This window comes from Cyprinus carpio, chromosome A24 (genome assembly GCF_018340385.1).
Source record: "Cyprinus carpio isolate SPL01 chromosome A24, ASM1834038v1, whole genome shotgun sequence".
NCBI lineage: Eukaryota > Metazoa > Chordata > Actinopteri > Cypriniformes > Cyprinidae > Cyprinus > Cyprinus carpio.
The window spans coordinates 25,541,909-25,569,408 of NC_056595.1; the positions used below are offsets into that span (position 1 = coordinate 25,541,909).

At 38.6% G+C, this 27,500-nt stretch overlaps 1 protein-coding gene across 1 annotated transcript in view; it reads left to right on the forward strand.

Annotated features, from left to right (window-relative positions):
* Window positions 1-1,263: 1,263 nt before the first annotated feature.
* Window positions 1,264-27,500, forward strand: part of LOC109068815 (band 4.1-like protein 3) — a 36,052-nt gene continuing 9,815 nt past the window's right edge. Inside the window, 19 exon segments of the mRNA XM_042714934.1 lie at window positions 1,264-1,405; window positions 7,031-7,155; window positions 8,215-8,361; window positions 8,965-9,069; window positions 9,152-9,194; window positions 9,283-9,358; window positions 10,256-10,474; window positions 10,666-10,753; window positions 12,207-12,251; window positions 13,665-13,817; window positions 13,902-13,999; window positions 14,077-14,252; window positions 18,169-18,395; window positions 21,001-21,048; window positions 21,355-21,362; window positions 22,201-22,288; window positions 23,274-23,462; window positions 24,390-24,473; window positions 24,617-25,444. Of these exon segments, the coding sequence (XP_042570868.1) occupies window positions 7,042-7,155; window positions 8,215-8,361; window positions 8,965-9,069; window positions 9,152-9,194; window positions 9,283-9,358; window positions 10,256-10,474; window positions 10,666-10,753; window positions 12,207-12,251; window positions 13,665-13,817; window positions 13,902-13,999; window positions 14,077-14,252; window positions 18,169-18,395; window positions 21,001-21,048; window positions 21,355-21,362; window positions 22,201-22,288; window positions 23,274-23,462; window positions 24,390-24,473; window positions 24,617-25,444 (2,736 nt within the window). The 5' untranslated portion in view covers window positions 1,264-1,405; window positions 7,031-7,041.

The following is a 27,500-nucleotide window of genomic DNA, read 5'->3' on the forward strand; positions in this document are numbered from 1 at the left end:
CTTTTGAAAGAAATTAATACTTTTATTCATCAAGAGGCATTAAATTAATCAAAAGTGACAGTAAAGACATTTATAATGTTACAAAAGATTTCTATTTAAAATAAACGCTGTTCTTCTGAACTTTCTATTCATCTGTGAATCCTGAAAAATAAAATGCATCACAGTTTCCACAAAAATATTATGCGGCACAACTGTTTTCAACATTAATAATAATCAGAAATGTTTCTTGAGCAGCAAATCATCATATTAGAATGATTTCTGAAGATCATGTGACACTGAAGACTGGAGTAATGATGCTGAAAATACAGCTGCACATCACAGAAATACATTACAGTTTAACAGAGATTCACAGAGAAAACTGCTGTTTTAAATTAAAATAATATTTAACTATTTTACTGTATTTTTGATCAAATATTCCAGTCTTGGTGAGCAGCCGAGCAGCGAATGAGTTTGCTCACCCACCGCACTCGCACGCCGGTTCTCAGAAGATAATTAGTGTATAAATATGCATTAATGAATTGAACCTGAAGCTCTGAACAGCAGGAGCCTGTCAGAGTGACCGTCTGACGTGTGACTGACAGATGACCTGAACTCAAGAGCGTTAACACTCGTCTCTTAGACTGATGCTGCTGTTTGGAGAGAGCGTGTGTGTGCAGGTGCATGATGGGAAATGCAGACGGCAGGACTCATCTACATGCACACCAGACAGTGTTCGATGAGAAAGACGGTTACAGGAGCTGCAGGGAGACGAGCGGAGAGCATGTCAGGATGACGTGTGTTTATCTCTTCAGTCTGATTGTGAATTGTTATCACATAATACCACAGGAGCAATTTATTTTATTAAAAAGCTCTATTAGTGAGTTTTCCCAGGGGTATATTTATAGGGAAGTGATTCTGTCAGGCCTCATCTGTGATTATCTTCATGAATCAGACAGCTGCGTCTCATCTGGCCTCGTGTTCTGGAGCTTCTGCTGATGTTTCCACACGTATGGACTCCATCCAGACTCTCTGCTGCTCACATCTGCTGTGCGCGTGCGCGCGTGTGTGTGTGTGTGTGTGTGTGTGTGTGTGTGTGTGTGTGTGTGTGATAAATTCAGTGAGCTATAGATATTAGTGATGAGTCAGCATGTTGGTTTAACCCCGTGTGTGCTGCACTGCTCTGAACACCGACAAACACAAACCGGAGCAGCAGCAGCACGCGGTGAGTTGCGCGCGCACACACACACACACACACACACACACACACATTCAGACTTCAGTGCATCTGGCTAAATATGTGTGTGTATGTTTGTGTGCGCCTTTGTGAAGGGGTGTGTGAGTGTGTGCCATGCGCAGTAGGAGTGTGTGTGTGCAGTCAGTCTGTCGCCGCGCGCACCGGGAAGCAGCAGCAGCAGCATCAGAGCCGGTAAACTGCCGTTATTCTGCTTTAGTCTCGTGCTTCTGTGTGTGTTCGGGAGAAATGACAGGAGAACTACAGCAGCGATATTAATGTGTGTGTTTCAGCAGCAGCCACGAAGCAGAATTCATAGAAATAGGGTTATTTTATTGACTGTCATCATGACACACACACATGCGCGTGACTCGTGCGCGCACGTTCTCTGCGGCTCTATGATTGTATGTTTTATTAATGTGTGTGAATGTGATTCATAGCGCTTCTGCGGCTTTACGGTCACGTGATGCGAGTTTACGAACTTCACCGGTACCGGTTTCGGCTTTTGTGGTTCTGCAATGCGGTGGGTGTGGCCTGCGCGTGCACGCAGACTACCGGCGTGACGTCACACGCGGTACCCTGAACACCGAAATGAGTAGAAATCATGATGGAATTCTATTATAATTCTAAACTAAGATTCTTTTAACAATGAAAACGAACAAATGGAGTTCTGAAACAAGAGGATTACAGTTGGGCTATTTATGATAGAAATTCCACTTGTGTTCCGAACTGCTGATTAATATTTATGTTTAATGTTCATGAATAATTTATTTAAATGCAGGGTGTAAATAATGGAATTAAAGCAATGTATTAACAGCAGCAAAACTAAGTCTATTCCAGTACATTTTACATGAAAATACCACTCCAGTTTTTCTGTGTGTAATTTAGTGTTTTTACTAACCACATCTTGGTAATTATTTGTGATTCTTGCCAGCCATTTCTGAGTGTAAATTAATTGTGCACCAGAGGCAGTGCGTCTGATGGCTCGGCACGGCTGCTTTCAGCTGATATTGTGTAGAAATGCTTCACAAATGTCTCACATATGCAGAAATGTTGCTTATGGAGCTTTATGAGCACATATGTGACGTGATTCCTGGCGCTGCAGATATGAAGTTCATGTGATTTAACATTAATACTCAGTTCTGCAGTGTGACTTTATGAATATCTTGACCGTTAGCTGTTCCCCTCTCCATAAACAACAGGAGCGTAAAGGTGTTGAGGGCAGAATCAGAAGTTTATCAGCACCATGGACAGCAGCAGCAGCTTCACTGCGACTCTCTGATGCTGAAGCTGATGCTGAAGCTGATGCTGATGTGCTCGAGTCCGTTCAGCAGCACAGTCATGCAGTCACACTGTGGAAGTGTTTGTCTGGCCTTCGTTTAGCAGTATCTCGTGAGATCAGACTGAAGAACTGCTTCTATTTCTGACTGTAACTCGCTCAGGAACTGAAACTCGGCCTAGATTGTGTGATTGTTCTTATTCTGTTATTGTTCATCTCTAAAGGCTCTGTGTTGGGAAACGTCTGTGGGAGCAAAAGGCCATTATACGGTATATTATGTTGAATTACCTCACATGTTTCATCTCAAAATCAAATAAAATCAAAAAATTACATTTTTCATAAGGAAATTTTTTTTTTTTTCATTTTTCATCCCTTTTTTAATCCTGTTCATATTTTTTGCATCATTTGCATTACAGTTACATTAGTTTGACTGAAAAAAAATCTAATTCTCGTTACTGTAATGCATTTAGACGTTTTATTTCGTTATGTTATAATTGCCATCATTCACATTATTATGGAAGCCCATTTCCACCATAGAATAAAAAATTAGAAAGTTAATTATGACTTTTTATCTCACATTTATGACTTTTATACTTGCATTTGCTAACTCAGGATTGCGAGATAAACTTAAGGAATAAACCCAAATTAGTTGCAATTACCATTTTCTGTTTTTATTCAGTGGCAGGAAGAAAAAGCACAACTGTGAGATAAAATGTAACAATTATCTTTTATTTATTTATTTATTACATGACAGAAATGGGCTTCCAAACATTATGCTCTAATTTCTGTAATAAAACATTTTTTTTATTTGCATTAATTAAAAGCCATACATCAAATGCTGCTGTAATGTATAAATATTTAACTTTATAAATAATATAAGTAATATTTATTTGCATAACAGTAATGAGAATTGGTTTTGCTTAACTGGCATAAAAATAAAGAGACAATGAAAAAACACTATTTTTCTTTTGAATATTAAGGTGGAATATTTAAATGTATTTCATATTAACATGTTTGACTGGTTCTGTGAGATCCTTGTGTTTTTATCTGAGTTACACAATGTCTCCAAACGCATTTATTTTGTCTTTGTTTTTTCTTATTTAAACACAGATCTGTAGAGAATGTGTGGTGTATTATATAGTTATTAATGAGCATGAGTGATGTGTCTCAGTGGTTTTGTGTGCTTCTGTCTGTTTATATCAGGCAGGTTTGAGCTTCTTTCACACATTTGTCAACACTCAATATCAGAACATGGTAAAAACTTGAGTCTTTTCCTGTCAGCTCATGATTCCTTGTTCGGCTGAGGGCGGGGCCACTGTGCTCATGAATAATGCAGCGGGGGCTTTGATTGCTCCGCCTGCGTTCAGCTGCTTGAGTTCTAGATCAGAGGGAAGAGAGCTCAGGTGACGCTGATGTGTGATTGTAAGCGGCTGCTCGTCGCTCTCAGCTGTGTACTGATGTGCAGGAAGCTCTTCATGTCACACGGCTGTGTCGGAGCAGCTGATTGGCTGAGAGCTGTCGGTGTGTCCTCTGCAGAGAGACAAAGACACAGAGCAGAATGTCTCAAGGACTCACAGACCAGATCTAAATTAGATCCTCAGACCAAATCATTCACACAACTACAGCTGTGTTCTGCTACAATCTCTTTGTTTACCGTGTTTATACATCAGGAGACTGAACGTGTACCAGGATTTTCTACAGTGTAGTTTTTCTAGGGTTTCTGATAAATTGTTGACATGATTAACGAGTCAGTTCTGCTTCTGGGAATCAATAACTGAATCTTCACAACAACGATGCTGCAATCTGTTCCCAAACGTCATCGCTGTATGAACTCATCTGAATTGGTCTGAAGCCTTCAGTCTCTTCGTCCTGTGTTCTCTAATTATGGCCGTGACTCATTAGTAACAGATTTGATCTCGCAGTGTTTCCCGCTCTCAGATGGAGGCTGAAAGCTCTTTGTTGGCTCATGTGGAACCCATATCAGCATGAGTTTGGCCTTTTGTAATATGAATGTCTCATGCTGTAGAGATGTGTTCTGATGAGAGACGTGAGTCACTGATTCATCCAGCGAGAGTCCAGAGCTAAAAATCAATGAGGAGCAGTTCAGGTCATTTAAAGCGGTTGCATATAATTTAAAATCATTAAAAAAAAGCATAAAAATACCTTAATGTTTGCAGATATTTAGGAAACATGCTAAATTCACATACTTGTTTCTCTGAAAAACAACACTATAGCCAGTTATTCTGCTTTTTATATGTTTCGTAATGTTTGTTTTTGTTTTGGTCTGTGTGACTCCGCCCACTGCCAGCCTCAGCCAATAGGATTTCTACACACCATGTTGCCCTTTGGTGGAAAACAGTGTACTGCAGCCATGGCAGCGAGCGAACGAACTGAGTCAGAGATCACAGATTCTACCCGACCTAAAAAGCCTCGGCATGCATCTAAAAGAGGAATATTAAAACGCAGATAAATGAACTCATCAGTTTACAGTGTAAGGCTCGTGTCCTCAATCTGGCAACCCGTATGAGCATCAAGTCTTAATGAGTTTGAACTGCAATACCCATTTGTATTACATATCGCACCTTTAATTAAAAATATATAAAGTCATATTGAGATTGAGATTACTGGAGTCTTCTAGAAAAACATCCGAGCAGCAGGAGTCTTCAGTCTTCATTTGAGTCTTAGAGAAACATTTGAGATTTCAAAGTGATCACGTTTGTGATTTTTAATTCTTTGATTTATTCTGTTGCAGTCATGATGCTGAGAAACAGTGAAATATGTCACTGCTGATTTCAAGATAGATGAATCAGTAGAGAGCTTCTTCAATAATTAAGATTTGTAAGGATGCAGTTTGTGGACTTTAGTTCCGCATTTAATACTATCATTCCCAGCAGAATGGTCACCAAACTGCTTAACCTGGGTGTCAGTGATTACATATGTTCCTGGGTAAAGGACTTTCTAACAAACCGCACACAGACTGTCAGGCTGGGGGGCCTTCACTCAACCCCTCTGAATCTCAGCACTGGAGCTCCACAAGGCTACGTGCTGGGTCCTCTGTTGTACTCACTATACACACACGACTGCACACCAACCCACAGCACAAACACAATCAATAAATTTGCAGATCACACCACTGTGGTGGGGTTAATATTAAATGGTGATGAGTCAGAAGTATAATAAAGGACTCTTCCCTCTCCGGCAACCACCTCTGGAAGACGCTACAGATCCCTCAAGACACGCACCTCCAGACTCCGGAACAGTTTTTATCCACGTGTCATCTTAGAACTGAACTCCAATTAATAAAAAGAGTTATCACTCAATCACAAGCTTCAAAGGTTGTGGAATACTAAGGACTATACACTAACTACTCATACAGTTACTGGTGTAGCTGTGCAATACACTGTACTCATATTTACTCATGTACATATCTGCTACATTTGTACTATACCTATTTTGCACATTTGGTTTACATTTGCACTGTCTACATTTTCTGTATCATTGTTTGCATTTTGTTAAATGTACATTTTTTGTATGTGTGCACTTTCAGTGTGAGGGCAAAAACATTTCGTTGTACAGCGGTACAATGACAACAAAAAGCTATTCTATTCTATTTAGTGCCACACAACAACCACACTCAGAACACCTTAGCAACTGCATAGCAACACCCTGGCAACCAGCCTTTCCCCCAACAGATCTACTCCAGCTTCTGACGATTCAGATTCTCATATAGTGGCATCTTCCTATTTGAGCAGTAGAGTGCTGATTCTTTATTCAGCTCACGCAGGACCAGCTCAGAACACACACACACACACACACACACACACACACACTCGCACACTTACACACACGCACTCACACACTCACACACACACACACTCACACACACTCAAGTCCCTCAGCAGCAGAATCTATATTTGTCCTCCTCTACAAAAATGAAAGAGGCATTCTAATAAAGGACAGGAAACGCAGTGGCTGGCTTCCTGTTTGCACTGTTTGATGTGATGAAGAGCTTTCATCTTCCTCATCTGATGGGATTCTTTCACGCTCTCTCGTTTGATCTCTGCTCTCTGGATCTGGATCAGTCCCCGTTCGTATGAGACAGATGCATTTGTTGAGCTTCATGTGCATCTCAACTTCTTCATTCTTCTCCGTCTCACATCTTTCCCATAATGCCTGTGATCCAAAACATGTGCAGAAGCAGATAAACACTCTGTACTGTCCTACAGAGAAAAGACAAACTCACATTGATATTCATGATCTCGTGCATCATTCGTCACGGTCACAGCAAACAGGAATCATGGGAAATGGCTATGAATGTTAAATCCCTTGTACCTGATCGGAATCTTGTTTTCACTAACATTCATATTCACACAAAGTCAAGTTCAGAGTTTGAAATCAAGGTCGAAGGTCAGCTGGAGTTGTGTGATTTTGAATTGTTCATCTAAAGCTGCAGTTTGTTGGTTGTGATCTGCTCAGTGTGATTCAGTCATTCGTTGCCTGTTGCAGGTTTTCATGTGTGTTTGTTTTTGCTCTGATCACAGTTTGATTTGAAATGACGACAGAAACCGAGAGCCAATCAGAGCAGCAGGGGGCCAGTGCGGCTCCGCCCCTCGACAGCCAGCTTCCTCCTGCCGCCGCCCACAGCACACCTGTGAGGAAAGAGCAGGTACTGTGTGACGTTCTGAAACCGTGGTGCTCAAGTTAAGAAAAGTTCAACTTTGCATTTTTGTTATCTTGTGTTTCACCTTTCAACCACAAAAAAAAAATGTGTGAATTTCCTTTCTATCTTTTTTTTTATTTTTATGAAAGTTGAACTAAGAATTTGTTTATATTTTAAATTAGTGCTGTCAAACGATTAATCGCGATTAATCAAATCCAAAATAAAAAAATGTTGTTTACATAATATATGTGGGTGCACTGTGTATATTTATTATGCATATATAAAAACACACACATGCATGTATATATTTTGAAAATTATATACAAATTGATATAAATATATTTAATATATAAACAAGTTTTCTAAAAATATATACATGAATGTGTGTGTGTTTATATATACATACTGTAATAAATAAAGACAGTACACACATATTATGTAAAAAAAAAAAAATTATTTTGGATGCGATTAATCATGATTAATCGTGTGGCAGCACTCATTTTAAATAATCATGTGTTAACATCTTTTAGTAAGTAAATACTCAAGTTGATTATTTTCACATAAATTGAAAGATCAGATAATTCATAATAGATGAATGACTCTGTGTAATAACTAGAGCTGGATATTGATGCAGATTTGAATCACTTTGATTCTGTCTTTCATTTAATTTGATTCAGAAACAATTCCCTTTTTTGTAACAATTGCCTCATTTGTTACATTACTGTAATGTTAAAGATTAAATCAACAACACAGTCCAGACTATTTAAAGGGATAGTTCACCCAAAAATTAAAGTTACTTCCAAGCCCGTAAGACCTCCGTTCATCTTCAGAACACAAATTAAGATATTTCTGATGAAATCCGAGAGCTTTCTGACCCTGCAGAGACAGCAAGGGAACTAACACGTTCAAACGAACAACAGTCCATGTGTTCAGCCATAATTTCATGAAGCTACAAGAATACTTTGCACACAGAAAACAAAAATAACAACTTTATTCGACACTTTATTCGAGCTCGTGAGCACGCACAAACAGGTGTCAGTGTGTGTTTGTGTGTGTGTTTGTCAGGGCAGTGGAGCCGAGGACGACGGCACGTCACACTGGTCCTCCTCCAGTAAACTGACCCGATCTCCCGTCAAAATCAGCCGGAAACCCAGGAACATGCAGGTCAAGGTGACGCTTCTGGACGGGTGCGACTACACCTGCGTGGTGGAGGTGAGACTGAGACTGAGACTGCTTCTCCTGGGTGTTCCTCTGAGACTGACTCTCTGTTGCATCACACGGAGGTCTTCATTTCAGAAATGCAGGAGTTTTTTTTCAATCATTGCTTTGACTTTGCCTGAATATAAATGCTAATACACTACAGGCCAAACCAATGTGTTCTGATGCACTGCTCAGGTTTTGGTCTGTTTTGCTTCTCTTCTTTCAGACGAGTGGACAGAAAACATCCAAAACACACATTTAAGTGTTTATTTTATTGCACTTTATCTATTTACATCTGTAGATTTCAATCTTTAAAGAGTTTTTTCTCTTACAAACAACAAACGTTACAGTTTTATTCCTCTCTTTGTTCTGAAGCTTTGTTGTTATTTCACTCACACTGATTTATACAACAGTTTACTCCTGAAGACGTGGTGAACTGTGTTTGTTTTCTGTCTGTTGACAGCATTTTCTGATTTATGATAACATCCATATTTAAAGAGAATCATCAGTTTTATCCAGTCTTTGAAGAACAAATAAACCTGAATGTTCATCTCATCTCAGATTATATTTTTCGGTGTGCTTGCGATCATGTTGAGTTTGTGTCTCTTTCTGCAGAAGCGTGATAAAGGTCAGGTTCTGTTCGACAAAGTCTGCGAGCATCTCAATCTTCTGGAGAAAGATTACTTCGGAATCACATTCCGTGATGTGGAGAATCAGAAGGTACAGTTACGATCATATCGATTCAGTGAGTCTTTGAACACTGATTCAGTGAGTCGTGACTCATCTGAACGCTTCGTTTCAGAACTGGCTGGATCCTGCCAAAGACATGAAGAAGCAGATCAGAGGTGAAACGCTCTGGAAATAAACATCTGTCCGATCCGCGTGTTCTCCGTTCGAGCGACTGAGTGTGTTTGTGATTATTTTGATCTTCAGGCGTCGCCTGGAATTTCTCATTCAATGTCAAGTTTTATCCTCCGGAGCCGGCGCTGCTTTCTGAAGACATCACCAGGTCAGATGATAATGCTTTTATCATGGATTTTAAAGAAGAAAAATGTGAAAATATATAGCTAATTTAAATATGTCTTAAATAAATTTACCTAAATGCATTTTGAATATATTTTAGTCCTTTTCATTTTTTATATTTTAAAATCAAATATATTTATTTACATTTTTTAACAATATTTTTAATTAAGGGTAAAAAAAAGCATTTTCCCCTATTTTTAATTAATAATATTAATAATTTTTTTCCTTTTTTTTTCTTTTAAATTTTTTTAAATTGTAGTTACATTTTTAGTAATTTTTTTGCGTGTGTGTTTTTGTCATTTTTAGTAGTTTTTGTTTTTTATTTAGTTGTCTATATGGCTATATAGTTTTATTTATTTTATATTTCAGTTTTAGTTATTTTAGCACATCAGTTTAAACTAAATGAAAATGCCTTGGCAGCTAGCTGAAATTAAAAAAAAAAAAATATATATTTTATTTAAAGTAACTAAAAAAAATTGGGTTTTAATTTTTTAATGGGTTTAATTTTAATGGTTTTAATTTATTATTTTTTATTTAATTTTAAATCTTTACATTTTTCATTTTAGTTAACAGTAAATGTTTATAAAACTGAATGTGTGTTTTCTTGACCCTGAAGTACCTGAAGTGTATTTTGTATTATATTTTTAAAATTTTTTAGTTTAAACACACACACATATATAAACACACACACATATATATATATGTATTTTTTAATGTAATTTCTTTGCCATATAAATAATCGTGTAAAATAAGACAAAGAAGGTGAAATATCAGTGATGTAAAATAAAGAAAATTTTAAATAATGCAAAGTGAATAAAGAAAGCACTAATGAATCTGTGTGTGTGTGTGTGTGTGTGTGTGTGTGTGTGTGTGTGTGTGTCAGATATTACCTGTGTTTACAGCTGCGGGATGATATCATATCGGGTCGTTTGCCGTGTTCGTTTGCCACACACACGGTTCTGGGTTCGTACACGGTTCAGTCGGAGCTGGGCGATCATGACCCGGATGAATACGGCTCCGATTACGTCAGCGAGTTTCGTTTCGCGCCTCATCAGACCAAAGAGATGGAGGAGAAAATCATGGACCTGCACAAGAACTACAAGTGAATCTCGTTCTGCTGCTGTGTCAAAGCAGCTTCACTGTGATAAACATGAAAATAATCAAGATAATGTTATAAAATTAATCAGTAATATTCAGTTTTAGCTGTAAAGTAGCTCAACAGAAGATAATTCAGTTCATGTTTAATGCTTTGTGAATGATTTCAGACTTTCTGAGGCTGTGTTTGTTTCTCAGAGGAATGACGCCAGCCGAAGCTGAGATGCATTTTCTGGAGAATGTAAAGAAACTGTCTATGTATGGAGTCGACCTTCATCATGCAAAGGTACACGTGAAACACACACACACACACACACACTGCATGAACGTTTCATTATGTGTCATAATGGAGCTCAGCTCATGGCATGATGATCATGATGAAGTCTAATCACAGAACACACGTGTGTTTGGAGTCAAATACAGCCGTGTGCACATGATGAGGGTTAAAGGAACAGTTCACCCACAAATCAACATGTGCTGAAAATGTGCTCACACTCAGTTCATCCGAAATGTATATGAGTTTGTTTCTTCGTCAGATTTGGAGAAATGTAGCATTGCATCAGTGTCTCAGCAATGAATGCTCTGCCGTGAATGGGTGCCGTCAGAAGTCTCATCTAAAAGCGAATCAGGTGTGAATCAGGAGAGAAATCTGCACAGATCAAGCAGCGTTTAAACAGCTCTAAACAAATATGTGTCTGGATTTTGATGTGAGAGACAACAACAGATGCACTTTTTCACTGGAGGAAGTGTTATTATGGATTATGGACTCTATGGTATTTTAGTTAAAAGCGTCTTAATGCTGGATGTGTTTCAGTTTTTGTCTTCTCCAGATGTTAACTGATAGACTGGAGTGCTGTGGATTACTTGTGGATTATTGTGATGTTTTTATCAGCTGTTTGGACTCTCATTCTGACGGCACCCATTCACATCCATTGCTGAGACACTGATGCAGTGCTACATTTCTACAAACCTGATGAAGAAACAAACTCATCCTGATCTCGGATGAACTGAGAGTGAACACATCTTCAGCACATCTTCATTTCTGAGTGAACTGTTCCTTTAATATATATCTGACATAAGTCTTTTTATTCTTTAAGTAACTGAATAATAATGTTTTGCGTGTAAATGTGTGTCTGTGTTCTCACACACACAGACCGACGGTCTTCCAAACCCTCTCGCTGACGAATGACTCATTAATAATCAGTGTTCAGTGTTACTCGTTGTCATTGTTTCTGGTGTCGGTCGATCTGTCAGATGTTCAGCTCGCTGTCAGAATGAATCTGGTTCTGCTTCGTGCCGGTCGAACTGGGTCAAGATAGAGACAAACACACACATGACAGACAGTTTGGGTGGGTTTTTATAGCAAAGATGGAACCAAATAATCAAGATTGTTGGGGATAAAGTCAAAAAATGTAAGAATTCAAGAATCATTTCTGAATATTGGCAGAACATGTCACGTCAGTCTCTCTGCTTGTTACAGTGTTTATTAATCTTTGTTATTTAATAACAAACTGCAACTGTCCATTGTTAGTTTATGTTAGCTGAGGCTGGTTTAATTGGGTTCGGTGAATGTAGCCGCAGTGGTGAAGCTCTTCTGCCGATATTCACACACAGATGATGTTTCATATCATCTATCATCTCATGTAGTGGTTAAACAGAATAACAGCAGACACACAGCTGAAGCATCGTTCGGTTAGATCAGCCGCTCTTCTCTTCTTCCCCTCTTACTGATGATCTAGTTGATAGGACGATTCTTTCACTGCTTTTCTCCAGCTAAAGGAGAGGTAAGATGCATTCGTGTATATGTGTGTGTGTGTGTTCTCTATGTGTGTGTCTTTGTGCATGACCATGAACTGAAGTCATTGTCTAAGCAAAGACTGTTTGTTGAGAGAACCTCCTTCTGTTTCATGCTCATACATCTCAGTAGAAGCTCACAGGAGAGTTGAACCCGTTCACCATGAGCGCCTGGGGATCCAGCCCTGCCCATAGAAGAGAAAATCACACATGAGAGCTCTTTAAATGGTATAGCTTACCCAAAATCATTCTGTCATCATTTAAGCACCCTCATGATATTTCTTTCTTCACTGGAACTAAAAATATAGATATTCTGAAGAACGCCGGGAACCAAACAACTTTGGACCCCATTGACTTTCACTGTATGGACAAAAAAAGAATATATTCTGAGAAATGGGGTACGAAGTTGTTTGGTTTCCAGCATTCTTCAGAATATCTATATTTTGTGTTCCACAGAAGTAAGAAACCCAAACAGGTTTGGAACATCATGAGAAATAAAAGATGACAGAATGATTATTTTTGGCTGTACTATTGCTTTAAAATCTCAGTTATTTCTCAGAGACACTAATAAGATAAATTTGTTAAATTTGTTTGTGTTGAGAAAAAGTGCCCAGTATATTCACACTCCTCTAGAGTTTCAGAAGAGATCTTAATACTGTCTCAAAATGAGCTCAGATTTGCCAAGATACCAATCAGAAGTCAGAGATCTCATTATTAACTCAGTATTTCTCATCAAATTATCTGAGCTGCTTCACATACATTTTATGGTAGAACATCTCCTGAACCATCTCACTTTAGAAGGAAACATCAGAGAACAAGTTGAAACTTGAATGAGTGTCTCCTGAGCTGTACAGTTTTCCTCGGAGCGAGTTTTGAAAGCTTCATCGTTGTTTATGACCCAGTTTCCCACTAAATACCCACTAGAGATGTGAATTGTGCCATTTTTCCCAAAATCCCCCTTGATTCTTGTGTGATGTGATGTATTCAAATGTACTTTTTGTAGAAAATGATCTCCATAAATGATTCTATAAGTGTTGGAGTTCTGCTGAATGGAGCTCAAGTTCTCACATCTGTTCCTGAGAAGTATTTCAGATCTGGCATTGGTTCATTGGGTTTCAATAGCATTACATATTTGAGATTGTGAATGCAGTGATGAATAGAGATAATGATGCAAAATACCTGCTGAAAATCTGGTTTGTTTCTGCCTCCCAGAGGTTCAGATGACAAGATGGATCCACTTTCAGTTTACTGCACAAACACATGACAACATCACAGTATCTCCCTCTGTTCCTCTCAGGCCAAAAGTGTTTGGCTTCCACTCATTCATTTAGAAACCACGCGTTTGTTTGTTTGCATGACTATGTGATGATGATTGGCACCTCTCTAATCCAATGGTTGTTCAGGATTCAGAGGGGGTGGAGATCATGTTGGGCGTGTGTTCTTCCGGACTCCTCATCTACCGCGACAGACTTCGCATCAACCGCTTCGCCTGGCCCAAAGTCCTCAAGATCTCCTACAAACGCAATAACTTCTACATCAAGATCCGTCCCGGCGAGGTGAGAACACCATCACGTCTTCTCCAGGTGACCTTCACAGTTTTGATGAAGTTTGCTGACAAGAGAACGTTTGTTTGTCTCTAGTTTGAGCAGTTTGAAAGCACGATAGGCTTTAAACTACCCAACCACAGAGCGGCCAAGAGACTGTGGAAGGTTTGTGTGGAGCATCACACGTTCTTCAGGTCTGTAGAGGTTCCTGTGCTTCTGGATGTTTGCTGTCTTCTGTGCTCAGTGGTAATCATGGTTTGCATCTCGACAGGTTGGTTCTTCCAGAGACTCCACCTAAGAAGTTCCTCACACTGGGTTCTAAGTTCCGCTACAGCGGCAGAACTCAGGCTCAGACCAGACGGGCCAGTTCCCAGATCGTCCGTCCGGCGCCGTACTTTGAGCGTTCAACCAGCAAGCGCTACACAATGTCACGGAGTCTGGATGGAGGTTTCTATCTATCTATCTATCTATCTATCTATCTATCTATCTATCTATCTATCTATCTATCTATCTATCTATCTATGTCATCTCTATAATAGTCTGTCATCTTTTTTTTATCTGTCTGTCATCTGTCTGTTGTATGTCTGTCTTACTTCCTTTCCTCCTTCTATCTGTCTGTCTGTCTGTCTGTCTGTCTTCCTTCATTATGTTTGTCCGTCAACTATCTGTCTGTCTGTCTGTCTGTATGTTTTTTCCATCAACTGACTGTCTGTCTGTCTGTTTGTCTGTCATCTGTTTGTCTGTCTGGACAATTGTCTGTCGTCTGTCTGTTTGTCTGTCGTTTGTCTGTTTGTCTGTATGTCATCTATCTGTCTGTTTGTCATCTGTCTGTCTGTCTATATGTTTGTCTGTCGTCTGTATGTTTGTCCGTCATCTGTCTGCATGTTTATCTGTCATCTGTCTGTCTGTCTGTCTGTCTGTCTGTATGATTGTCTGTCATCTGTCTGTCTGTCTGTCTGTCTGTCTGTCTGTCTGTGTCTGTCTGTCTGTCTGTCTGTCTGTCTGTCTGTCTTTCTGTATGATTGTCTGTCATCTCTGTTTTGGTCTGTTTCCTGTCTGTCTGTTTGTCGGTCTGTCGTCTGTCTGTCTTTGTGTTTGTCTGTCTGTCTGTATGATTGTCTGTCAACTGTCTGTTGCCTGTCGTCTGTATGTCTGTCGTTCTGTCTGTCTGTTTGTCCTTCATCTGTCTGTCTGTAAGTTTGTCTGATTGTTGTCTGTCTCTATATGTCTGTCTGTCGTCTATCTCTCTCTCTCTCTCTCTCTCTCTCTATCTATCTACCTGTCTATTGTTCTATCATTTTATCTATTGTTCTATCTGTCTACCTGTAGATATTTAATATAAGACATTTTTCTTTGAAACTTTGGCAACACTACTGATATATATAGTGTTATCAAATGGCTCATATTTGTCTGTCGTTTGTCTGATGTCATTATCTCATTGAGTCTCACTGGAGTTTGAGTGTCTGTCATGTGTTTTGCTTCATGTCCTGTTCGCTCTCCTCATCCTCAGTATCAGTCATTAGCAGACGTCTGTTTTCTCTGAACAGCCCAGTTTTATTTTCTGTCCCCGTCATGAAAGAGTTTGCAAACAGAAACGAGGCTTGCGGCAGGACAGGATTTTCAGCTCATTAACCTGTTATCTCGGCTCCTGAGGCCTGGAATGCTTGTTTCATTTCCCGCTTTTGGTTTAATTGGAGAATTTCTGTTGTGTTGCAGCATAAAGCTGGCGGTCTCAGAGCGCATTACTGAATACTAACACACATGATTCATAGTATGAATGAACAGGCTGGATGTGTTCAGTGTAGAGAGTCTGCTGCATCTTTAATTATCTTCTCATTAAACGTCTGATAATATTAATCAAACATCATCATGATGGGTGTCTATACTTAAGGGTGAAAGGTTTTAAAGTTACTCTCTTGTTTTTTGACTAGTAGTTAGAGAATACTTATTATCTAGATAATGACTGGCTCAAGTGTGTGGTACAGTGACCTTATAAAGTATTTGGACACTTCAGTCACACACATAAATGTCTGAATATCACTGCATCGGATATTAAATATCAATGCAATTATTTGTGGTGAAAAAAGATGCATAAACACACTTAATAATCAGAAAATTTCCCAAACAATAGTTTGTTGTGTTTGAACTGCTATACCAATAGATGTAGAGCTGAAGATGAAGACAATATAATTGATGAAGATAATTAATGGGATTCTCTCTATCTGTGGTTCCTCTGAACTGAACTAAAAAAAAATAATGTTTTGAATTCATTTTTATTTTTATGTTTTCCATTTTAATTTTAGTTAAAGTTGTATACTTTTTTGTGGGTTTTTTTTTTTTTATTATTTTGTGTTTTTTAAAACATGTCTACTTATTTTTTATTACGTTTTAGAGCATAAAATTATAAATTATTTCTTTTACAAAAAAAATAACAATAAAATGATAAATTTTGCTTTGGCAAAAATCATAAAAAAAAAAATTACAATTATTTTTTTTTTTTTTTTTTTTTTTTTTCTGTTGTCATTTAGTGTATTTCACATTGTGTGTTATGGGTTTAGGTTTAGTTTTAGTTTACTATAATAGCCCTGATTCAAGCACATTGAAGAAACATGATGTTAGTGAAGAGAAACAATCCTGCACTTGATCTGATCAAGAAATTCAGACTTTTATAAACGTGACTGAGGTGAACAGACACTTTCAGGGCACTGTATGTTTTTGCATGTGATCTAGCCTGCCGTCTGCGTTAGTGCCTGTTATACTGTGTTTGCTCAGACACGTGTGTGTGTGTGAATCTCCTCACCAGTCAACACGTGCCAGTCACCCGGCGACAGTCAATGTAAATGGCACTAGACCAACAGGTAGAGACGTTTCTCTCTATCCCTGATGCTTGTAGATACAGAAGCCTCCGTCTGCTTGTTTGACCCTGATAGTTTGAGGTTGGGTGTGCATGCGGCCTTTGATTTTGCACATGCTGTTCCTGCATCAGTGTTGTTTTACAATCATATACTAATAGTTTTAATAATATTAATAATATACATTAATAATTAATGTATATTAATAATAATGTATTTTTTTAATTGTTTTCTAAATTATTAATAATTTTATTTAGTGATTTATTTCAGTTAGTTAACTGTAATAACCCTGGGCTGTGTTTATTACTGTGTCTGTGAATGTCTCTAAGAGGCTGCTTAAAATAAACCAAAATATTTGATCTTTTAGGGTTTTATGAGTCTGTATCTGTTCTCACGGAAACATCATCATGTGTGCATCATTGTTCTTGTTTATTGATTCATGCAAGGTTCAATATTACAGGCATAAATGAGGAAAACTAGCACAGCATCACTTAACCAGCATCATATTCAAACGCAGTTCTTCTGTAGAAATCACTCAGTATTGTACAGCGATACAATCAGCAGTAATTACAGCTTCTTTAGAACTTTTAGAGCAACAAACACTGAATCACAGCGAATCCATCATGATCACATCCTAGACGACTTTGTGGTAAAAATTGACTTTGAAAAGTTCCAGACATTAAAAGCACCATATCCAGAAACATTTCATTTATATTCCCTGAGCTCTGCTTAGATGAGCTTTTATTGTAATTCTGCATGTTTAAGTGCACGTCAGTGTGACGTAAGTCAGAGTTTATTGCACCAGTCTTTTCGTTTTTCTTTGATCATTACCCAGCTTCTCTTTGGTGATTATAATTAAACTAGTTCTCATTAACGACCTCTGTAATGACTGATTAACCTCTTTACATGTGACTGAATGGATGTGCTCTGTTTGTGTGTGTGTGTGCGTGTGTGTGTGTGTGTGTGTGTGTCTGTGTTTGCTGTCATAATGAACTGAGTTTATGCTTAATACATAACAACCATAAAGATTCATGATTTCCTATGAATTTTGTTGATTAAATGTGTTTTTTTAGTGAAGCATTTCTTAAAGTATTTTGTTTCCAAAAGACATCTGGATTTCTAAATGCTATAAAACACTGTACTTTATGTTCTACACCTTGAAGAACCTTGAGGAACTTTTGACATTCATAGAATCTTTCCATTGTTACAGTGTTCTATACATTAAGAAAAAAAATATTTTTAAGAACTGTTTAATGAAAGGTTCCTAGGAACCAAACATTACTGCAAAAACATCCTTTAGGAACCTTGATTTTTTTTAACAGCGTATATAAATAATTGTATATTTTAAATAAACAAGCAAATGCCATAGTAATGCTACAGACATATAATTCTGTAATGAATATTTCTTATTATAAAAAATAATTCTGCAGTCTTAACTCAGTAATATATTGCAGTCAGTGTTCACTCTGAGTACTGACGCTGTGTGTGTGTGTGTGTGTGTGTGTGTGTAGAGATGGGTACGGCGTTGTACGGCACAGCCAAAGGCATTGCCATGAGTGACCTCACAACCAAACCAACCACAAAAAAGAAAATGAAACACACGAACTAGGAGGAGCGTGAGGAGACGCGACCAGTGCTGGTGGAGAGTGTGGTGGTGCTGGAGGAAGAGGACGAGACAACGAAAGCCACGGAACCATCGCTGCCGAGCCCACTGACACCGGCCCGTCAGGACACACGGGTAAACTAACCCTAACTTAACCCACTGACACCAGCTTGACAGGACACACGGGTAAACTAACCCTAACTTAACCCACTGACACCGGCTTGACAGGACAACACGGGTAACTAACCCTAACTTAACCCACTGACACCAGCTTGACAGGACACACGGGTAAACTAACCCTAACTTAACCCACTGACACCGGCTTGACAGGACACACGGGTAAACTAACCCTAACTTAACCCACTGACACCGGCCCGTCAGGACACATGGGTAAACTAACCCTAACTTAACCCACCTGACACCGGCCCCGTCAGGACACACGGGTAAACTAACCCTAACTTAACCCACTGACACCGGCCCGTCAGGACACACGGGTAAACTAACCCTAACTAACCCACTGACAACCGGCCCGTCAGGACACATGGGTAAACTAACCCTAACTTAACCCACTGACACCGGCCCGTCAGGACACATGGGTAAACTAACCCTAACTTAACCCACTGACACCGGCCCGTCAGGACACACGGGTAAACTAACCCTAACTAACCCACTGACACCGGCCCGTCAGGACACACGGGGTACACTAACCCTAACTAACCCACTGACACACCGTTGCCCGTCAGGACACACGGGTAAACTAACCCTAACTTAACCCCACTGACACCGGCCCGTCAGGACACATGGGTAAACTAACCCTAACTAACCCACCGACACCGGCCCGTCAGGACACATGGGTAAATTAACCCTAACTTAACCCACTGACACCGGCCCGTCAGGACACACGGGTAAACTAACCCTAACTTAACCCACTGACACTGGTCCGTCAGGACACATGGGTAAATTAACATTAACTAACCCACCGACACCGGCTTGACAGGACACACGGGTAAACTACCCTAACTAACCCACTGACACCGCCCGTCAGGACACACGGGTAAACTAACCCTAACTAACCCACTGACACCGGCCCGTCAGGACACACGGGTAAATTAACCCTAACTAACCCACTGACACCGGCCCATCAGGACACACGGGTAAACTAACCCTAACTAACCCACTGACACCGGCCCGTCAGGACACACGGGTAAACTAACCCTAACTAACCCACTGACACTGGTCCGTCAGGACACATGGGTAAACTAACCCTAACTAACCCACTGACACCGGCCCGTCAGGACACACGGGTAAACTAACCCTAACTAACCCACTGACACTGGTCCGTCAGGACACATGGGTAAATTAACCCTAACTAACCCACCGACACCGGCTTGACAGGACACACGGGTAAACTAACCCTAACTTAACCCACTGACACCAGCTTGACAGGACACACGGGTAAACTAACCCTAACTTAACCCACTGACACCGGCCCGTCAGGACACATGGGTAAATTAAAGTGAAAGTGAAAGTGAAAGTCGTGACATTTGTCAAGTATGGTGACCCATGCTCGAAATTGGTGCTCTTCTTTAACCCATCCAAGTGCACACACACAGCAGTGAGAAGTGAACACACCGTGGAACACACACCCGGAGCAGTGGGCAGCTATATCCAGCGCCAGGGAGCAACTGGGGGTTCAGTACCTTGCTCAAGGGCACTTCAGCCATGGGTATTGAGGGTGGAAGAGAGCACTGTTCATTCACTCCCTCCCACCTACAACTCCTGCCAGCACCGAGACTCGAACCCTGCGACCTTCTGGTTACAAGTCCAAATCTCTAACCATTAGCCAACAGCTGCCCCAACGTGTCACCGGTCCGTCAGGACACACGGGTAAACTAACCCTAACTAACCCACCGATACCGGCCCGTCAGGACACACGGGTAAACTAACCCTAACTTAACCCACTGACACCGGCCCGTCAGGACACATGGGTAAATTAACCCTAACTAACCCACCGACACCGGCCCGTCAGGACACACGGGTAAACTAACCCTAACTAACCCACTGACACAAACTTGACAGGTCACATGGGTAAACTAACCCTAACCCACTGACACCGGCCCGTCAGGACACATGGGTAAATTAACCCTAACTAACCCACCGACACTGGCCTGTCAGGACACGTTGGTAAACTAACCCTGACTAATCCTAACTTATTCACTCAAAGCTTAATTTGAAGCAGAGCTCAGGTGTTTGATCAAACATCATCATCAGTAACAGCTCATAACAAACATATGAGGAAGATATGATGCCGGGAGTTCATAGCGTGATCAGTCTTTGGAATTCATGCCTGTTTGAGCTCAAACGATTTAGTTTGTAGACAAATAGACATGTTTTTGAAAGAAATGAAGACTTTTATTCACCAAGGACGCATTAAATTGATCAAAAGTGACAGTAAAGACATTTATAATGTTACAAAAGATTTCTGTTTCAGATAAATGCTGATCTTTCGAACTTTCTACTCACCTGTGAGTCCTGAAAAATAAAATGTATCACAGTTTCCACAAAAATATTGTGCAGCACAGTTAATGTCAATGTTTTATTTGACTCTCTGTTCATTCCTCTAATGGCGACTGAATGAGCTGATGTCTATAAACTCTTCAGCTATCCAGGAAACCATGGTAACATTACCGTGTTTTACCGTGTTGTGCTTCTCTTTCTGTTCATGCTTTCTCTGGATCAGACTGATCTCACAGACACTGCTGTCGATGGAGAATTAACGGCCACCGAGGTTTGTGATCTGAGCTCGTTTCTCATCTGATCTCACACATTAACAACAGACGTGATCTGATCTCTGACGTCAGACTGAAGACTCAATGAACGATTGCAGTAATTAGATTGCTAATTAAGATACGGCAGGGCTGTTGAGGCTCTTATTAAACTTTAATCTGATAATGGCCAATAATCATAATTGTTCTTCTGGAGATGGAAACACTGAGCCTGTGATGTTAATGAGTTTAGCCTCCTGTTGATCCAAGCGTCTCATTCCTTCACATCAGTGTCATAATTTCACACGCTTTGTGTGTCTTTTCTGCAGTCGGATCAGCGAATAAGAATCACAAACAAAAACCAAAGAAACTATTAAAATTCAAAAATCTACACTTAAATATTAAATCACTTTTTTCCGCTTACATGATTTTTCAAAATTGTAAATAAAGATTATTAAATTCTGTTTTACAAGAAAATACTATCTCAGTGTTCAATTACTTTGTTAATTACCATTTTTTGTATTATTTGTGAAATTTCCTAATATTTTCTGAGTGAAAATTGTTTCAAAAATAAATTTATATATAATTTTTTTAGTGTACGCTGAAAAAAAATTGTGTAGAAACAATTTTCACTCAGAAATCACTAGTAAATTTCACAAATAATTAGAAAGAATCAGCAAGTAACACAGTGAATTACATTATTATTTTATTCAAATGAATTTACATACACAAATAACATAAAAATTTATAATAATATTTTAATAATAATATAAATAAAAACACATGTATTTTTATAATAATATTTTATTAATAATAGTAATAACAGTAATATTATAATATGTAAAAATAAATATAAAAATATTTTTTAAATAAATAAATAAAAATATATTATTTATAAACAATTTATAATGTTCAGAGATCTGAATGTGTCTGTATACAGTGAACAGTCACTGTGTGTGATGTGACAGACACTCTTTATATTCTCAATATAACTGTATAGTTCTATATTATATATTGTTTATATATCGTTATATACGGTATCTGTAGTGTCGAATCATAAGTGTGCATGTGAGTGTTTACTGACAGACACTGAGAGCGTGTGAGATGTGTGTGTTTTACCACAGTAAAGAGTGACGTTACACAAAGCCACACAAGACTGACTGAATGACTGAATGACTGGATCTGTGTTTCCTTCAGCCCAGCTTCTTAAGGCGAATTAAAGGAGAGAATGTGTTTGTCAGACACAGTGAGCTGATGTTAGAGGTTGGTAAGGAATCGCTGGTCGCTGCATGGATGTGTTTTAACTCTGTGATTTAATCCAGCAGCACTAATGTGTGTGTTTCGATTGCATTTATTTAGTTTCATAAGGCGAACTAAAGATGTGGATGTGTTTGGTAATGGTCTCTGTGTGATGGTTTGATTGCATCAGATTATCATATGTTCACTGAATTAAAGACGATGCAGTGTTTTATTGGTAAAGGGGTTTATTTTGAGTGCTTGTTGAATTTACACAAGTCCTCTGCTGCTGTTTGGACATTTTAAACCAAAAAATTTTGCGTTCGCTTTTTTTATAATTTTTTTATTTCATCGGAATGGTACAAAACTTGGTAAAATTTAAATTAATGTTAAACAAAATATAAACAAATATAAACATTAGAGTGTGTGTGTAAATAAATAGTCACACTTGTACCGTTCACTGTCAAAAATGATCGCATTTGAAATTAATGTTACACAAATTTTATCTAGTGGAAGCGTTTGGTACTGCGTCTAAACCAAATCTTATTGAAAGATATATTTTTGAGATATCAACCTCAAAACTGGAACACAACTTTAGATTTATGCCTTTGATTTTGTCTCACAGTTTTGGAGTAAAACATGTTTTGAAAAAAAAAAAATTCTTCACTTTTCTAAAAATAAAAAACTATTCAAAATTTTCTTAAAAGTACTCATTTTCCAACTTTTTTCACCTCAGCAATAATCTGCCACGTGTCCTCTTTAAAAAGAGATCGATCTTAAGTCTGCTTCAAAGCAGTCAAGATTTTTGACAATCTGTGCTCATAAAATGCTTAACAGGTAATAAATGGATCATAACTCTTCCATGAATAAAATTTTTAAATCCCCTAAAAATGCAAATATTAAACTAAAATATAGTGCATTCATTTCATAGAAATAAAAGATCAGTAATTTTTGAGCGAGCAGCACCAGAGCCTGGGATACGGACGAATCTCTGCTTGTTGTGTTTGTTCAGGAAATGGAGCAAATGCCGGACGAGCTGCTGAAGCACCAGACCAACATCAGCGAGCTGAAGCGGACGTTCCTGGAGGGAGGACCGGACCGGACGGCTCTGACCGAGTGGGAGAAGCGTCTCTCCTCGTCTCCTGTTCGATCTCTGCGTCTGGACGAAGCGCCCATGATCGAGCCGCTGGAGCCGGACGAGGTGAAGCAGCTAAACTGGGTTCTTCTGTGGTGCTCAGAAGAGAAAACCAGACGCTTCTGTAATTGTGGCTGTTTTTTTAAAGAATGCATCTGAATGGAGCCGCTTTAGACGAGAGTGACAGTCGACAGAAAGCCTCTTATTGATTTTGTTTTTGTGGCTGCAGTAAAATCAGAGTTCATCCGCTCCAGAAACACTCACGGATCCGGCGTTTAGCTGCTCTAAGCACTTCAGATCAGGGAAAATCATTATGTGCCGCTTACATAAAACCAGACAGAGGGGAAGAAAATACGGTCCTTAATCAGCATCTGTGTGTTGTGCTTCAGAAGAATTCTCTTAACGTCCTTCTGAATTGAGATTTATTTTCATAAGACTTGTTTTCAAAGAATGTGGCACTTTTTATAAATTTTATTTGTAACATTTTGTTTAGTGTTCAGATATATATATATATATATATATATATATACACGTGTGTATATGTGTGTGTGGAAGAATTTTTTTTTTTTATGCAATTCATTATATTTTGTCCAATTTCATTATTATAAATATCACAGAAAAAAAAATTCTTAATTTATGGCATATTTGTAGTACTTCTGTGATGATCAAAACTTCTTGCTATGACTTTTTATAATCAATTATTAAAGAAAAATAGTATAACATTTTATCTTTTTTGCTTTTTTATTATATATCTTTTTGAGTGTTATTTATTTATATCGTATCATAAATTATCTTACCCCGTTGGCAGATTTTTTTTTCTTATTTTAAACAAGAACTAAGATTTTTTTTTTTTTTTCAGAAAACAAGACTTAATATCCTAACATTTATCAAATAAATGTATCTTGTTTCAAGAACATTTAGAAATTTTTAATGGAAAACAATAATTTTTTGTAGTGAGTTCAGCTTCATCTTATTGACTTTCTGTTGCTTCAGGTCAAACAGGAAGCAGCGGTGGAGTCACAGGAAGTGGCCGCAGCAGCAGCAGCAGCAGCTCTGGAGGACAGGACGGTTGATGTGGTAGGTGTTCGGTTCATCTGATGATCTTCAGACTTCATGATCATGAGTCTGTCCTTCTGTCCGTCTCCGTCTTCATGGGTCAGGCGTGACTAACGGTGCTTTAACTCCAGCCTGCTAACATGATCTTTGTGTGTTACATGTAGGAGTCTGACGGGTGGGTCATTATAAACAAGGTTCCTCCGTTTGAACCAGATAAACGTCCTCCAGTCGAAGCAGAAACGCTTTCTCGTAAGATACCAGAGAAGGTTTCCACCGTAGTCGAAGAAAAACATAAACGTCCCTCAGTGGAGCCAGAAAAACCCACATCTGAAGAGGTTCCTGCTCCGGAGACATCACAGAAGGTTTCTAGCATAGTACACGAGAAGCTTCCTCCAGAAAAACCCTCCGAGGAGGTTCCTCTGAAGGGACCAGAGAAGGTTTCTCTCACAGGAGAAGAAAAGTTTCCACCAGTGGAACCAGAAAAACCATCTCCCATCACATCTGAAGAGGTTTCTCCAAGGAAGACTCCTTCTAAGATACCAGTAAAGGTTTCTACCACAGTCCCTCCGGAAAAACCTTCTTCTATCACATCTGAAGAGGTTTCTCCAAAGAAGACTCCTCCGAAGGTGCCAGAAAAGGTCTCTACGGTAGTCAAAGGGAAGGTTGAACCCATAAAGGTTCCTTCTGTTGGTTCTTCAGAAGACGCTCCTCCTAAAGTACCACCGAAAGTCCCTCCGAAGGTTCCAGAGAAGAGACACACGGCCAGCTACAGATTCGTATCCGAACCTCCTGAACACAAACCCACGTCTCAGGAAGGTTTCTCCGCTGTGTCCGAGGGGTTCATCAGATCCAGTAAGAGGACCTCGCTGCCGTCTGCTCATCTTCCTTCCATCGAGGTGATCCCGGTGGAGTATCTGAAGGAGAGCGGAGGAGAAGCTCTGACGCTCAGATCCCCGGCGGATCTCTCCAGAACCCCCCCGACGGCTCGAGTGGTAGGGTTTCCCGACGTCTCGCTCCTCCTCGGCCTGGCTTTGAGATCTCAGACACGCTCCGAAGCCAGAGCTCCTCACACGCTCCTGATTTGAGTTCAGTTGTGTTGGTCTGACTGTCACTGCTTGCTGTTTCGAGCCTCTTCTCTACGACGCTGAGAGCAGGAGCCTGTTTTCTGCTTTGTTTTGGAGAATGCCGCTGCTTTGCTTTAGTCACGGCTGAGGAACGGAAGCATCTTGTTTTGTGCTCTGCCTGCCGCTGGATGCGAGGGTTTATTCATAAGAGAGTCTCTTTTATCTTCAGAGAAGCTCTTCGATGTAAATAAATGTGATTTACCGCAAAAACAACAACAAAACAAACAAGATTTTCTTATTTAGTATTTGAAAATATCTGAACATTCTTAAATCAGAATACATTTACTTGAGAAGCATAAAAAATATAAAAAATAAGTGATTGTTATTTTTATTTTTTTTCTTAAAATGAAAACACGGGGAAAAATCTTGGGTCAGAAAAATGATCGTTTTCCCTTTGAATTAAGATTATTCTTGACCCCACTGGTAGATATTTATTCTTGTTTTAAGCAAAAATTAACCTTTTTTTTCAGAAAACAGACTAAATACCTTAAATTATTTTGCAATCTTCAGTAAACGTGTCTTGATTTCAGAATGTTTTGGAACATTGGAACTGGAAAATAAGACAGGAAAACAAACAAAAAATGATCTTGTATCTTGTATCTTCTACATTATGGTCACTGATATTTTAGTTGTCTTAGTAAGTTGTGTAGTTATTCGTTATTCAAGCACTAGTCTGTGTGTAATGTACGTTGTAAAATATAGCGCTCACTGGTTAAAGTTTTGGCCTCCAGCGCCACCTGCTGGTCTTCATAACACTGCAAAAACAATATTATTAATATTCTTATTAAACAATAATATTTCTGTCTTATTTTATATTTAGTTTTTGTCTCTTCCAGTGCAAATATATAAGAGGAAGCCAAAAAAATAAAAAATAAATAAATAAACTGTACAAAAAATATATATATATTAATAAATTTAACAAAAATTAAAAATAAAAACTGAATTTGATTTGTTTCTAAAGCTATTTAAAAATATATATTTTTTAAATTTTAATCTACTTTGTTTAATTTATTAAAAATGTAATAAACAATCAAATTTAAAACATTTTAATACAATTGTATTATATTAGACCAAAGGCAAAATTTACTTTTGTCCCACACACCTCAGTCAAGTTTGATTTTTGGCGTTTAATATAAAAAAACCCTGCATACCTCTGATCTAAACATGCTTAAACCAAGATACGTTTACTTGAAAAGCAAAATTACTTAAGATATTAAGCCTTGTTTTCTGAAAATAATTGTATAGTTTATGCTTAAAACAGGAATAAAGATCTGCGGGTGGGGACAGAAAACTGTTGAACTTAATTCACAAAGAAAACAGGTTTATTTTTTCTGACTGCATTGGCGGATATTCTTTCTTGTTTTAAGCTTAAACTCAGTCAATTTATCCAAAAATAAGACTTAGTATAGTTGCTTCTCAAGTAAATGTTTCTTTATTTAAAATAAGACAACGATACTGAGAAAGAATCATTTTTTGCAGTGTGAAACTCCATATATTACTAGATGTTTGCAGAATACTTTCTGAATGATGGCCACGTGTCTCTACTTTAAAATCTTTCTTTCAAAATTGGTTCAGATCTTCAGACCCACCCTTACCAAAAAGTAGTATACTTCAAGTTTATTTTATTAAGTATACTTAAGTAAAGTTCAAGTATATTTAGACTTTTTGTAAGTATAAGTCAAGTATACTTAAATGTCATTTTAAGTATATTTCTGAGGAGTACATAAAAAGTAAACTAAAAGCATACTTTCCTATTTTTAGTTTAAAAGAAGTATACTAATAGCACACTTGAATAAACTTCTTTTTCATAAGGGCAGACTAATAAAAAACACACTAATCTGCTGGTGAAGCACCAAACGTTCCTGCTGCACTTCTGCAAATCATCTTCTGTAGTTCAGTTTGGTGTTAGTGCCACCTAAAATAA